General features: G+C 41.8%; 1 protein-coding gene across 2 annotated transcripts in view; it reads right to left on the reverse strand.

The window, feature by feature from the left end:
* Window positions 1-2,214: 2,214 nt before the first annotated feature.
* PDSS2 (decaprenyl diphosphate synthase subunit 2) overlaps window positions 2,215-14,290 on the reverse strand; it is a 114,851-nt gene continuing 102,775 nt past the window's right edge. The window contains exon 8 of one of the 2 annotated variants that reach the window (XM_048937647.1): window positions 2,215-4,927. In XM_048937647.1, the coding sequence (XP_048793604.1) occupies window positions 4,769-4,927 (159 nt within the window). In that variant the 3' untranslated portion in view covers window positions 2,215-4,768. The remainder of the gene's footprint in view (window positions 4,928-14,290) is intronic. The other variant, XR_007375447.1, reaches the window with a different exon arrangement.

A 14,290-nucleotide genomic window follows, 5' to 3' on the forward strand; every position in this document is an offset into this window, starting at 1 on the left:
AGACCCTGTCTCACCATGAAGGCACTGCATAGTGGTTAGCAGGTGCAGACCAGGCCCCAGCACAGCCTGAGGAGTTGTGTCCCTCTGGCACAGCCAGAGCATCGCTTTCTCAAATGCTGTGCCCCATCTTTTGGGGCTTGGGGGTGAAATTCTATATTGCTGGATGGAAAAACTGCTCTTGGTGTCTGTTCTCATTCACTCACGTGTCTTTCTAAGACATTCCTAAATAGTTGGTTAGCCTTAGGAAAAGCCAGAATCACATTTCTGAGACAAGCACTCAGAGCAGCCCAGGACACTCAAGGTACTGAAGAGCTGTTGGAGCAAGGGAAGAAGCACCTGCCCTGCAGAAGCAGAAGGTGCCATTCTTTGTCTCTTTTACAAACTGGCTCTCAGAAGAGTGGGAAAAGTTGCAGTTATTAGTTGTCTCCACGAGATGGTTCCCAAAGCACTGGGAGAGCAGCAATGCAGGGCCCAAATACCAGATTAGGCTCGAGGCCAGTGCTTTTATCATAGCTCTCCCAGGCAAAGCACAAGCAGGTGCTGCAGAGCACAGTAAACCGCAAAAGGCAAGAACAGCCTTTAACAAGCTCTCAAATTTGATGTACAGCAAGAGAAGGAGCCTAGCATGGAGTAGGTAAGAAACCAAATAAACCAGTGGTGGGAACAATAAACATTGTGACCAGCAACAGGCTTAACAGAAGCTCTCCCTCTAACATGCTCCATCCAAATCTGTCGCTACCTCTGTTCTGCCCCGAATTAGGCACCAGAAAGGATTGTTGTGGGCTCACCCTGGAGGGCAGTATGGCAGACTGTGCAGCTGCTTATTCACACTCATTGCCTCCCACTTCCCAAGCAAGCTGGGACAGAGAATCAGAAAAGCAAAAGAAAGAAAAGTTGTGAGTTGAGATAAAAACAATTTAATAGGAAGGGAAAAAAAACCACAAAGAAACAAGTGATGCAGAAGCAATGACCCCAGCCAACTGATGCCTAACCAGACCCAAAGCAGCAGCTCCCCTGGAAGACAGCCCAGCTTCTATTGCTGAGTGCAACGTTCCATGGCACAGATTGTCCCTTTGGTGAGCTGCAGTCAGCTGTCCACCTGTCCCCAGCCTGCTCACTGTGGGGGGAGAGTGAGATGCACAGAAAGCCTGGGTGCTGTGAAAGCTCTGTTCAGCCAAAGCATTGGTCCGCTACTGATACTGCTGTGGTCACAAATCTAGAACACAGCACCATACAGGCTGCAATGAAGAAAATCAGCTCTATCCCAGCTAGTTCCATCCAGCGCACCACAGTTTTATTCTCCTCTCCACCATACCCAGAGAGGCTGTTCCCGAAGCAGCCTGTTTTGGGCTTGCAGCCCAACAAGTATAATATGAAAATGGCTTTGGTCCATGGACGGCTACCCTGCTGCTCAGGACATTGCAAGGATGGCCACCAGGAGGGGTTGATAGAGTTGGGACTGCTTAGACCACTGAGAGCAGACTAACAGGCAACCAAACACTACCAGCCTACAAGTACAGGGTAGGGAATTAAAGACAGGGGAGCCAAACTCTTCTTAGTCGTGACAGAAGTAATGAGCCATCACCACTAACTGGTGTGAGGAAGGACATCAGAAGGTGAAGCAGCACTGGGACATGCTGCATGGGGAACCTGTAAGAAGTTTCCAAGGCTTGGTGTTGGCAACAATCCCACTGTGAACAGGAGATCTGAACACATGACCCTTAGCACTCCCCTTCCAGCCAAACATTTCTAAGCTCCTATGTACCTTGTTTTCCAAACAATTAGAAGTTGAATTTTACAGCCTTCTTATACAACATTATCACAATTGTGAAGCTGGAAAAACCAGGCTGGAAGTTCCATTAGACACATATGAGACAGCCATCCTAACCACTGCAGCTGTGCTCTTTGCAGATGAATTCAGTTTGGTTTTATGAGCAATTGGGACCTTGTCCTGTATTTTGCATACCCGTGGAATGGTCCAGCAATACAAATCCTGGAACAAAGTTCAGAGGAGCAGCTGATAGGTGCTTCTGGTTGAGTCACTTGTGTTTTGGATCAGAGTACTGGTGGCAATTAAGAAAAGCAGACATAAACATTAGGTGCAATTTTCTGTGCCAAAGCCCTTCTGAAATGCAAGGGCATGGAAAGGAAACGGCACATGTCCTCGGCTTTGCTAAAAACCAAAATCACCTCACTCCTCAAACTCTTTAATTAATGTACATTCTGATAATTCTCTTGGTCATTAGAAAATTAAAAACAAACAAACAAACACAACAAACGTGACCCTGAAAACAGTTTTTTGGTTTTTTTTTTCAATCTTACGGATGAGAATTTCACTATATATATACATGTACTTCTAAAACAGCTGAAGACAACACAGCTTCTGTCACCTGGATGGCTGAAGCAAATGTTATGAATTCCCTCCACAGCCAGAACTCAGACCTCCCCTCCCCGACATCCTTATAGAAGTAGGTGAGGAAAATAATCCAGGAGAATAAAACCAGAATGGTCTAAAGATTCCACCACTGCTCAGCAACTGCATATGGTGTGGGGAACCCAATTAACCCACAGTTTAACAGAGGGGTGTAATTCTTTGCTTGTGTTTTACCTGGATAAACCAAGGCAACAAAAATTTCTCAATAGTTATAGACAAATATACTGAATATAAAATTACCCAATAACAGTGGTACGGACAACTCATTTTGACTTCTTTTTAAACTACTGTTAAGGAACAGTTTAAGAGCAAGCAGAACTTTCTGGTGGTAAAAATACAAAACCATTCTAAATAGTTTTGTCGATTTGCCTTTATTAGTAAAAAGTACAAATAAAAAAGATGTACTTGCATGAAAAAATAAACCAGGTGTACACAGTTGTTTTGCATGTTTGATTTTTTTCTTCATATAACCGAGGTAAGATAGCTCAGAATATCTCCAGCAGACCCCAGTTTCTTGTAGCTTTTAATCATTTTGAAGCACTTAGCGTAGATGTAAAATAAAGACAAGGTATGGCTTCTTCTATATGTAACATGTAAAAATCAGGTCCAGAAAAGCTGTCTGAAATACAACTGGGGTTGAATTTAAGTATTTACTTTCAAGCCTGGTGCCTACGTTAGCTAACCAGTGTACATTTGCACCTGTGAAGTTCCCTGAAGTTCTAAGGCAGATGCCCATGGCTGCCATCACCTGCATGCTCTTCTGCAGCCTCCAGCCTTCCTGCAGCAGCAGCACCAACATGGGCAGAAGTGCCCTGAGCTTGGGAAGACAGAAAATGCCAGGGCAGCCATGGAAAACAAAGTGCAAGCAAGAAGTGGTCTCATGCTGAAGACATTCTCCAAAATAAAACAAGTCCTGAGTTTTGGACACTGCTCCTGTACAAAGATTGTCTCAAGCGTCCTTATTATACATGCAATATTACAGTATAATATAGACATATATTACATGGAATATTATGTACATTATGCGGGATACATTTTCAGTATATTTTTAGAGGATACAGTTTGTATTTGTATTTTGCACTCGGTGGAATGCAACACGCTGGTCTATGATAAATAAGCTGTGTGACAGAGCGGGGAGGAGTGCAGGGGGAGAAGGAGGGAGGAGAGAATTTAACAGAAATAACTCCACTTAAGTGTTTGAGTGAACGATGTAATGAAATCTGTTTGCTGTGCTAGCTGTCTCCAGATCGGGCTGTAATTACACCACAGAAGGAAGAAAGGTAGCTGAGTCTCAATCTAGATCATTTATGTAAACTCAGCCTTCTTGTCAACGATGTTCTCAGATTGCATGCATGCAAACCACAAAAATCATCTCCTATGAACAAAACAGAGACAGTCTCACATTGCAAGCTCCTGATACACCTCAAGCTTTCTGTAGTTGGACTTTAAAATTCAGAACACTGAGATTCAGAACTTCTCCAATGCTTTCTCCATTTCATTCAGAGCCGCGAAAGGCTGCGCTCACAGAAGAATTTCACACAGAATTTGTGTTCTTTTCTGCCCAAGGCTGACATCTAGCCTTACAAATTACCATTTATTTGGCTGAAACGAATACAAGCATCGCAAATCCAGGAAATTATTCTGTGTAAGGTTGTGCAGAAACAAACTACTCGATCTTAGAGAAGGGTATTCCCTCAATTCCTTCAATTCTTTGACCCAGAGAAGCACATTCTGTACGCACAGTACAAAAGCCAGGCAGCCACTTCCCTCAGCAGAGCCAAATTAATATTCGATTAAATATCTTAAAGCTCCTACTTACCATGCTTGACACATTTTCTCGGCAAGTTTCTCAGATAGGGAAAGCATTAGACACAGGGCAACTTTACATTGCAATACATGAAAAGAGCGCGAGGAGCCCCGGCCGCGCAGACAGATCAAGGACTTTCCCCTGTTAATTCCCTGCCCTGCAGTGGAAGATGGGGTGCCCGCTGGCTCTGGCAGCCGGGGGCGTTTCGTGTGACACCCGCTCCCTCCGCACGCCCTCCCTGGGCAGGAAAACCACCGGCCTCCGCCCTGGCGCCGTCCCCGCCGATGCCCAATCAATACGCACTTATTTCCTGTCCATTTGCTGAGGTCACGGAAACGGGCCTCATTAATTATTTCTGCCGGCGCAGCCTCAAGTGTGCTTCTGGCACGACAAGTGAACGCGTGACCTTTTTTTATTTCCCCCGTCTTTCTTTTTCCTTTTTCTCCCCCTTCCCCGAATTTTGCCTGTCATGGAGGGAGGTCAGGCGGGTCCCTGCCGATGGGCACCCGGCAGCTCCCACGAAGAGCTCAGGAGAACCGGGTCACGGCGTGGACGATGTTGGCCAGGGCGGCTCTGGCCTCCGAGGGAGGGAAACTCTCCAGGGCTGCCAGTGCGCGGTTTCCATGGCAACGGCACAGGTCGATGGCAGAAGTCACACCTTTGCCAGCCTTGATCGCTTCTTGCAGCTGTTGGGAAACACAGGCATGGAGAGACTGCTCCGACAGGGCCGGCGCATGGTTAGCTGTGATGGCGGTGCTTCCATCACCTTTTCCCGAGGTAAAGGCAATCACCAAAGCAATTAGAAACAGCTCTCAGAATGGTCTCAGGTGCACAGCTGCTCCATTCTGGCCCCAGACTACAATAAAACTGCAGGTGATTTAATGCTCATCGCCCACTGAGAGCTGCCAGCTCTCCAGGGAGCACAGAGCAATACAAGACTTCAAAACATCTGAGCATTTCCACGCCACTGTCTGAGAGCCGCTGTGCAGCACTGGCACACTGCACACTCATTTGATCTCCCATTTGCTGCAGTGAGAAGCTGGATTTTATAAATGCTCATTAAGGATGGCATGCATGGGGCTTTTGCCTTCTGTACTACAGATTTCTATTAATACACTGCATGATTACATTTCTGACAGTGGACAAAAGCAAACTGTCAGTAAAGCAAGGTTTGTTCAACTTTATCATACTCAACTAAGTCTGGATAGAATAGCTTAGGTTGGAGGGGACCTTACAGATCATCCAGCTCCAGGCCCCTGCTGCTGGCAGAGCCGCCACTCCCCAGTTCAACTGCCCAGGTTCCATACAACCTGGCCTTGAACAGCTCCAGGGATGGGGCACCTACAGCTTCTATGGGCAGCCTGTGCCGGCGCCTCACTGCCCCCTGCATAAAGAATTTCCTCCCAGCAACTCTTTTGGTTTGAAGCTATTCCCCCTTGTCCTATCACTATCAGACTGTGTAAGAAGTCAGTCCTCCTCCTGCTTGTAAGTTCCCTTCAAGTACTAGAAGGCCACAGTGAAGTCTCCCTGGAGCCTCCACTTTTTCAAATGTAACAATCCCAATTCCCTCAACCTTTCTTCAAAGGAAAGGTGCTCCACCCCTCTGAGTATCTTTGAGGCTCTTCTCTAAACCTGCTCCAACAGCTCTGCATCCTACGTGTCCTGGTGCCCCAGGGCTGCATGCAGAACTCCGGATGGGGCCTTAGGAGGTCAGAGCTGAGGGGGATGATCACTTCCTTCACCCTGCTGGCAACCCCTCATCTGATGCAGCCCAGGATATTGTTGGCCTTCCAGGCCCATCCTCTCAATAAGGACAGGCAAATTGAGAATGGTTCAGTGAAACACCCGATGAGAAAGTAAAATTCCCCGTGACATTCACAGCAAGCTGCTGGAAAGATCTGGTATCTAAAAAACTTGGGTAAATGACAGGTTAAGTTTCCCACAAAATAATACAGACAATTATCCCTAAACCATGACAGCATTTCATCATCCTTAATATGTCCCACATGGCTTTCATTGTTTAGTTTCATCACGGTATCAGCTCTTTGTTTGTTTGTTTGTTTTAAAAAGGCTTTTCTTGAACACAGGTGCCTACATTAATTACACAGGGTTCTATAAATTATGTTTTCCTCCAACACATAGCACAATGCCCCAATTCATTCACAAACACATCATTAAAACTGTAGCAACCTAGAAGTAAATCACGTCAAAAATATCTAAGCCACGTCCAAACTGTAAAAGTCATCCATTTTATAGATACTTGCATTTAGTTAAAATGAATGATATTTCTTAATACAAACTGAAGTGGATTCATTATCCGTATTTAAAGATGAAATTAGCTGAAAGCATATTACAGCACTTGAGTGTTCAGGTCCCAGTTCATAAAAATTTTATTTTCCTTTTCAGTTAGAATCTTTCTGTGCTGTGCTTTGGAGAACTAACCTGGAGGCAAAACTGCACTGCATCGTTAATTCAACACATCTTTTAACAAACAGGACTCAGCCGTACAGCACAGCTCTGCTGCGAAGGTGGGGACAGGTGAGAGTGAGGAGGTACGTGAACAGCATGGAAAGGTATTTCCTCTCTGCCTCCTTCAGTCATAACTTTGAGAGATGGCAGAGCCCACACACTTGAAGCTAACTCTGCTATTTGTTAAAGCTCACTAGAAATGTTTAAAGTACCTGCTAGCGCTCGTGTAAGTATACACTGAGATGTAAACTGGAAAGAAATCAACTTCTAAAAAATCTTTACAATCTGGAATGAGGGAGAATTCAAAAACTGACAGAAGGACACAACCTATTTATGTGCTTGTTTTGTGCAAACCTGTAGACTCATACTGTGCCTTGAAGACAAAACAATTGAAAAAAAAATCAGACCAATCTACTATTGAACGTTTGCAGGCAAAGTTCAAGGAACCTCTAAGCGAAAAAATCTCTGCCTGTATGACAGGTTCCTTCCTCAGCTTTTTAGTCATGAACAATTTCACAGTCCTTAACAACTTTGTTTTGTGCTCCATTTGCAGAACCAGCCAGCCAATTCAAGTAAGTATACATACACTGAGGTAAACCAGCCTGGATTAATCAGAGTGAGCGTTACCTCTGTCTCAGACATGGCTGTTAAAAAGGAAGGGGAAAAAAAACACGAGTACAAATTGGGCTTCTTGCAGCAAGAAAGTTATTAAAGAAATTCAAGATGTAACTCCATAGGAAACCAGGCTTCAGTAGTCCTGCTTTACACAAAACAAGTGATTTATGTATTTAGCTGCACTGTTAGTTTTACTGGAGCTACACTTGCTCTCAATTTTTGAACTTCAGTGATTTCATGTAATGAACTTCACAAATTAAGTACATTAAAAAATCCACGTATCCAGTTTAGATGTATTATTCCTATTATTTCATTTAGATAGGAACAGATAATTTTTTAGGCAAATTAATAGAAAAGAAAAACAAACTCTTTCAATTTATTACTGTATAAACTTCAATTAAGCTCCCTTGTTAATTTCTTCTAAACAAAGGGATCACATCTTCTGGTCTCTACTTACAAGGCTTCATTTTGCGCTAGCATATTTCCACTGGTAGGAACAATTTCATCTATCATTAAAATACAATCTACTTCAGAGCAGCATTCAATAATTGAAACAGAATACAGGTCAAGATACAGATTACTTAGATTTTTTTTTTGCCAGTTCAACTGCAAGATATGCTGGAATACTGCATTTTAAATTTTTGGCTTTTGTTCCAACCACTGGCAATAAAGCCTTACTTCTTTCTAAAGGTGCCAAGCATGTGAAAGTTCACAGAAGGGCTCTTGTTTCAATTCAGCTTTAAGAATAGTTTTAAAATAGTGCAGCCCAATTAAGATTCATAAGGGAAGCAATAACCCCTCCCAGCAAACCAACACTGTTTTTCCTCAGCACCCTCAATCTATCCAGATGTTTACCAGGCTTAGTGGTTTTTCACTGTACACATGAAGCTCAGAAACACAAAGTTTTTTTGTCTGAAAGGTTGCTCTATGAGTCTAAAAAAAAGCAACGCAACAACAAAATCTTCAACTAAATTCAAATCAACAAGGAATAGGTTGATAGGTCCCATTTCTCTCATATTTGAACCATACTTTTTCCTTCACAGTTACCTACACACCTATTTTTTCTTGAAACAGTGTGCCCTTGCAGCAAAGATCATGAACCAACCTCAGGCTGCGTTAGCAAGGAAAGGCTGCAAATTGCTTGGTTTGGCTTAAGAGTAGAAGGCTGGAATTGCTGCCCCGATCATCAAGGACCAGTGCAAAGGAGTCACTGATCAAAGGCTTATGTGGAAAGGAGGAGAAGCACTGGGCTCAGGTAGCAGCATGAGAAATGCTGATGAGACTCAAGGAAATTCTTTTCCACTGGGAGGACAGTCAATCCAACAGGTTTCTCAGGCAGGTTATAAGAACTCAAGTTCTTGTAGGTATCCAGAACTCAGACAAGGCTCTGAGCTGATCAATTCAAACTAGCTCTGCTCTGAGCAAAATGAGGGACCAGATGTTCCCCACAGTTCCCTTCCAACTTCAATTACCATATCATTTTGTGACTAAAGCGGAGTTCTGAGCACTGTTTTCTAGTCTCCTTGTCTTAGAAGGTTCTGGGCTCCTACTGGAGAAGACTCCTTGACTGAGGGCAACAAAAGGACAAAAGGGCAAGCTAGGAACTGCTGGATTTTGGAGACTGAAGAATCATGAAGACAAAAAACCAGCAGGTGTTCAAGTATAAAGGAACAACTTCAATTCTTTCGTGCTGATATATCTTTACCTTATTTTCCAGCCTAAGGAAAAACAAGATTCCTTTTAGACAGTTCTACCTACAGGGAGCAATACATTCTGCAGAGGGAAAGACTGTGAATATGTAGTAAATATTTTGATAGCACTAAATTTTATGTGCAAATGGAGAAGAGCACAGGAATTCCTTTTTCTTTTTAGTAATGATCAAATTTAGAATTAAGTGACAAGATAACAAGCAACTATGAAAAAAAAAATGTATTTTTTGTTTGAATGGCCCTAAACACCTTAATTTCTTCTATACTGAAATCTTCAAACACCCTGTATGAACTGATCTTGAACTATTCTAAATTTCTGAAACATACATTATTTACCAAAATAGAACCCCCAAATACAAAATGTAAATTGGTTTGTGGCTGAGTGACTGACTAATGCATTGTTTACAGAGCTATGAACTAGCTTTTCTAAATCTGTTCTCTCTTTACTTGGTAAGAACTACATTACACTGCTGAAACGTCACCTTAAACAGTCTTAAAGCCTATTTTACAACCAGTAGATCAATTTTTTGATTTTTTTCCTATATTTCTGAAGTACCTTGGGGTGTCTCAGCACTCACTCGCAGTCCTTGTGGCCAAACACAGATTAATACTCCTCCTTCTCAATCTAGGCTGGACAATCATTTAAGTGCATCACTTCATACTATCACTGAATACATTTTTTCAGACTTTGTTGGTTATATGCAAAATAATATGCCATTTGAAAAAGGAATGATAAATACATTTATGCAATATTTGTCTTTTTTTTTTTAATATAAAAGGTTAAAAAAAAATGCACCTTTAAAGAGCATAACAGCCATTAGTAGAACAGGATTTATTTTCCTTACTTATCTGACAAACAGCTGACATTTCTACTTCAAACTCAAACTTCAAACTTCAACCCTTTCTAGGAAGAGACCAAATCTGGAGTGAGTCACCCCTAACAGTACAGGAAAGATGTCCTGTTTATAGGGAACACTTCTGCCCCACCTGTTACACAGTTACAGAAGGACACTTTGCCAAATTATTGCAAGCCATCTTGAGTGTCTGATAGAATGTATAAACCTTTTACCTTTCTAGAGAAGATACTAACTTCTCTTCCTTATGCCTTTCCAGGTCTTTCACAATGAACTTGACAAGACCTATTAGCTTTTCAATCTAAACAGTGATAGATGTACGATGAACCCAAAAGCGTGACATCCTCTAATCACAGTAACACAGGTAGCCAATACAAACGCGTCACCTTAGCGCACACAAGTAATTAATATGATATTTATGCTAAAAAAAAAAGTGATATTGGTTCGTTTAATGGAACAAAAGCTATGTTGGATTCTCATCCTAAAAAGGCCATGGAAGACACCCACCAATTAAAAACAATGATACAGCTGATTTTTGGTATTGCATATATGCTTGAGTACTTCAGATAACTGTTACTTTTCTTCAGTTTAGCCAAAATCTACTTTCCAAAGAAAGAAACAAACACACAGACTCAGAAAACAAAACCTCCTAAATTTACCCCAAATAACAACATAACAGCATCCCACATTTAACAAGTGATCATAGAATCACAGAATCATAGAATTGTCAGAGTTAGAAAAGACCTGCAAGATCATCTAGTCCAACCATCCACCTACCACCAATGCTGCCCACTAAACCATGTCCCTGTGTACCACATCTACACATTTACTGAACAACTCCAGAGATGGTGGCTCCACTACCTCCCTGGGCAGCCTGTTGCAGTGTCTCATCACTCCTTTTGAGAATAAGTTGCTTCTAATATCCAACCTGAACCTCTCCTGATGCAACTCGAAGCCATTCCCACTCATTGTATCAAATAATTTGGATGTTAACAAAAGATATATTTATTTCAGGGAACAAAAGTGAACGCCAATGAGCAATAAGGGCCAACTTCTCCATAAGGGACAGGGAGCCACAGGAGATGACCTCCCAGCAGGGCATGGGACCAGTCCTACAGGGTCCCATGAGGTGAGCATCATCCATTTTGAGATTTGGTTAATTCCAAACGTGCAGTAAGCTGCTTCTCCTACAGAATCACAGAATCACAAGGTTGGAAACGACCTGCAAGATCATCTAGTCCAACCACCCTCCCATTCCTATCAGTGCCACAAGCTACTAAACCATCTCTCGTAGCTCCTCATCCAGGCACCTCTTGAACACTGCCAGGGATGGCGACTCCACCACCTCCCTGGGAGGTGCCTCTCCTGAGAGGCTTTGTCTGCTTATGTAATATTGCTAACATATCAAGAATAAGTATACTCACTAACAACTGCTGTTTTAATACACAGAACAAAAGAAACTAATGGCAATTGCTGCAAACAAGAGATTTTACAGAAAACTCGCAGAGGTCACTACCATCTACAAATACCAATTCTGTTTTTAGCTCTCTGCTGCATTTCAGGAGCAGGACAGCAGCTAGCCTACTGCCTGTAGTCCCATGACACCTCTCATGGTGATACTCTGGCATTTAATTAATCAGACCTGAGGGAGCACTGTTATTTATGGTGTAAGATGGTAAAACTGCTCCACAGACAGCACCACAGTAGGACAAGTGCGCTGAGTAAGGCAGTCAGGAGTGAGCTGGTCAAGCAGAGCCATATGCCCTTGCTGGTGCAGCTGGATGGCACTGTGTTATTGTTACTGTCACCAAGAAACCTCATTGTTTCCAGATCTGACCTTACCCATTTTTCTTCTTTAGTTCTTTCCTTCTGTATGTGAAGCCAAGACATTAGCACCATGCACTGTATGAATGGATCTACCACTTCCTGACTCATATTACTGCCAATCCAGTATAAAATCAGCTCTGTTAAAATCTTGTGGTGGTTCTATACACGAACTATCAAAGTATATCACAGCACTGCTGACGTGCCATATTTCCTGTGCCAGTTTGGATGAAAGGACTCCACAAGAAAGCAAGTGAGTAGGCCTACATTAAAAAAAAATTGTTTTGCCATATCTTCTTTCACTTGACCTAATTTATCTTTTACGAATGCTATATTAAGAAAAACAACAAGTCCTTTCCATGGTATGCTATCTGGATGCAAAACATAGGATGTCACTTTAGTCTCGTAATTCTTCTAGAGCCTTGGCCAGTGAACAAGAATTATTCACTCCTGCTACTTTTTGTACTTTTGTTACTCTCACTTAACAAGACTGCATAATGCCTCGCACCATTAAGTCTTGATTTCAGTGGAAGATTTTCAACCAAAATTATAAATAAGTGATTCACTGAGGATCTCAATTTGTTTTTGTAGAATTACAGCTTATCTGTGGCAAATAACTTGTAAAATGGACAAAGAAGCCTGAGATTTTTGTTGAAATTCAGCGTACTAATGAGGATGACAGGAAATCACATTTCAATGACACACAAGCTTTGTTTCTGCCATATATTGGTACTTTTACTGTTGTTATCTGAGGAACACCATTGAAATAGAGCTTCAACTACTTTTTCATCTCTGTAAGAGACTTTCAAACAACATAATGATTGGATCAATAATTTGTCTGGATGTGGTGTGACGGTACAGCAAAATTCAGAGTGAAACATTCAGATAATAATGCAAGAAAATAAGAGTCTTTCTGATACCAAAGTCCTTCTAATAAGAAGATTGATATGCTGGGATAAAAAAAGTACTGATAATTTTGCAGAACAGTGACCTTATTGACATGATAGTCTTAGGGCTAATTAAATTAATGAAAAGTATTTCACTTTGTTTTTATCTCAGAGCCCTAACAAAATTTACTAGCACCATCAAGACTTTTTTTTGTCAGTGGAAAAGCTCAGAAAGATCATTTTCATATAACATGCATCATATGAACAGTTAAAAAGTTCTTGAGCAGCCTTTTAGTAGTAGTCACGTTGAATGGATAGATCTCAATTTCTCATCTTTTCCTTAATTCATTATTTTAATTGAAATCTGCAGTGAATAAGGTGAAATATTCTTAAGCAGACAAAACAGCAAAAGGTCTTTATGTACATATTGTTATGAATTTAAATAAACAAACAGCATTTTTATTTTGTGCAAATGGCATGCTGAAGTTCATAGTAAAAATGAAGTTTCGCATCTAGTTTTGGTGACCATAGCTTTTTCAAAACGAAAGAGGTGTTTCAGAGACTCAAAGAGAAGCAAGGCTCTGGATTTGATTAGAAATGTTAAAGTAAATCTAGCAACTGAATAGAGATGAGAGGAGACACTGACGCTGTGAAAAAAAAACAAACACAAAAAACAGCAAATGTGCAAAATACTGACTCTGGTGGTACAGGAGTAAAGACATCAAAGCAAAGAACAAAAAAGAAATACAAATTTGTGTGGCACAGTATGTACTCTAATCGGCTGTGTGCATGTACCGGTCAAACTACTACACTGAGATGAGCTACAGGTTACTGAGCATGGATGTAACTAATGGCCACTTTTATTTTAAATGAAGAAACACAGAAGAGAGGGATGTGACACCAATTTTGAAACTGATGTTCTCAAAAAACAAAGTTGATTATTGTTTGAGTGTGCAAAAGCAATGGAGAATTTTTCACTAATAAACTACTAGTAGTTCTTCATTACTGAACTCATAATATTCATGAGTGTGTAAGAGATGATCAGCCAGAGCACTGAAATCATGTTTCCCAGCTGAAGTCGACTGCATGAAATAAAAACCTCAAGAGGGCTTTTTCCTTGCCTTGCCTTGCCTTCCCCCTTGCCTTCCCCCTTGCCTTCCCTTTCCCCTTCCCTTTCCCCTTCCCTTCCCTTCCCTTCCCTTCCCTTCCCTTCCCTTCCCTTCCCTTCCCTTCCCTTCCCTTCCCTTCCCTTCCCTTCCCTTCCCTTCCCTTCCCTTCCCTTCCCTTCCCTTCCCTTCCCTTCCCTTCCCTTCCCTTCCCTTCCCTTCCCTTCCCTTCCCTTCCCCCTTCCCTTTCCCCTTCCCTTCCCTTCCCTTCCCTTCCCTTCCCTTCCCTTCCCTTCCCTTCCCTTCCCTTTCCCCTTTCCCCTTTCCTTCCCTTCCATCCAAGTGTCCAAGTTGCACAGTCACACTAAGTTTTCCAATTTCATATGAAGGATTCAAAATATGAAATCATGCAAGTAAAAATGTAGAATATAACAACAAATACATAATTCAGTAAAGCAATTTTAGAAGCCTTTAGAAGCCTTTCTCCCACCTCCCACTTTTTTTTTGTTTTAAACTATGGAAATGACACTGGGCATGTCACAACTGTAACTCTTATAAGAAGGAAATCCATTCTATAGTTAGAAA

Source organism: Lagopus muta, chromosome 2, assembly GCF_023343835.1.
Source record: "Lagopus muta isolate bLagMut1 chromosome 2, bLagMut1 primary, whole genome shotgun sequence".
NCBI lineage: Eukaryota > Metazoa > Chordata > Aves > Galliformes > Phasianidae > Lagopus > Lagopus muta.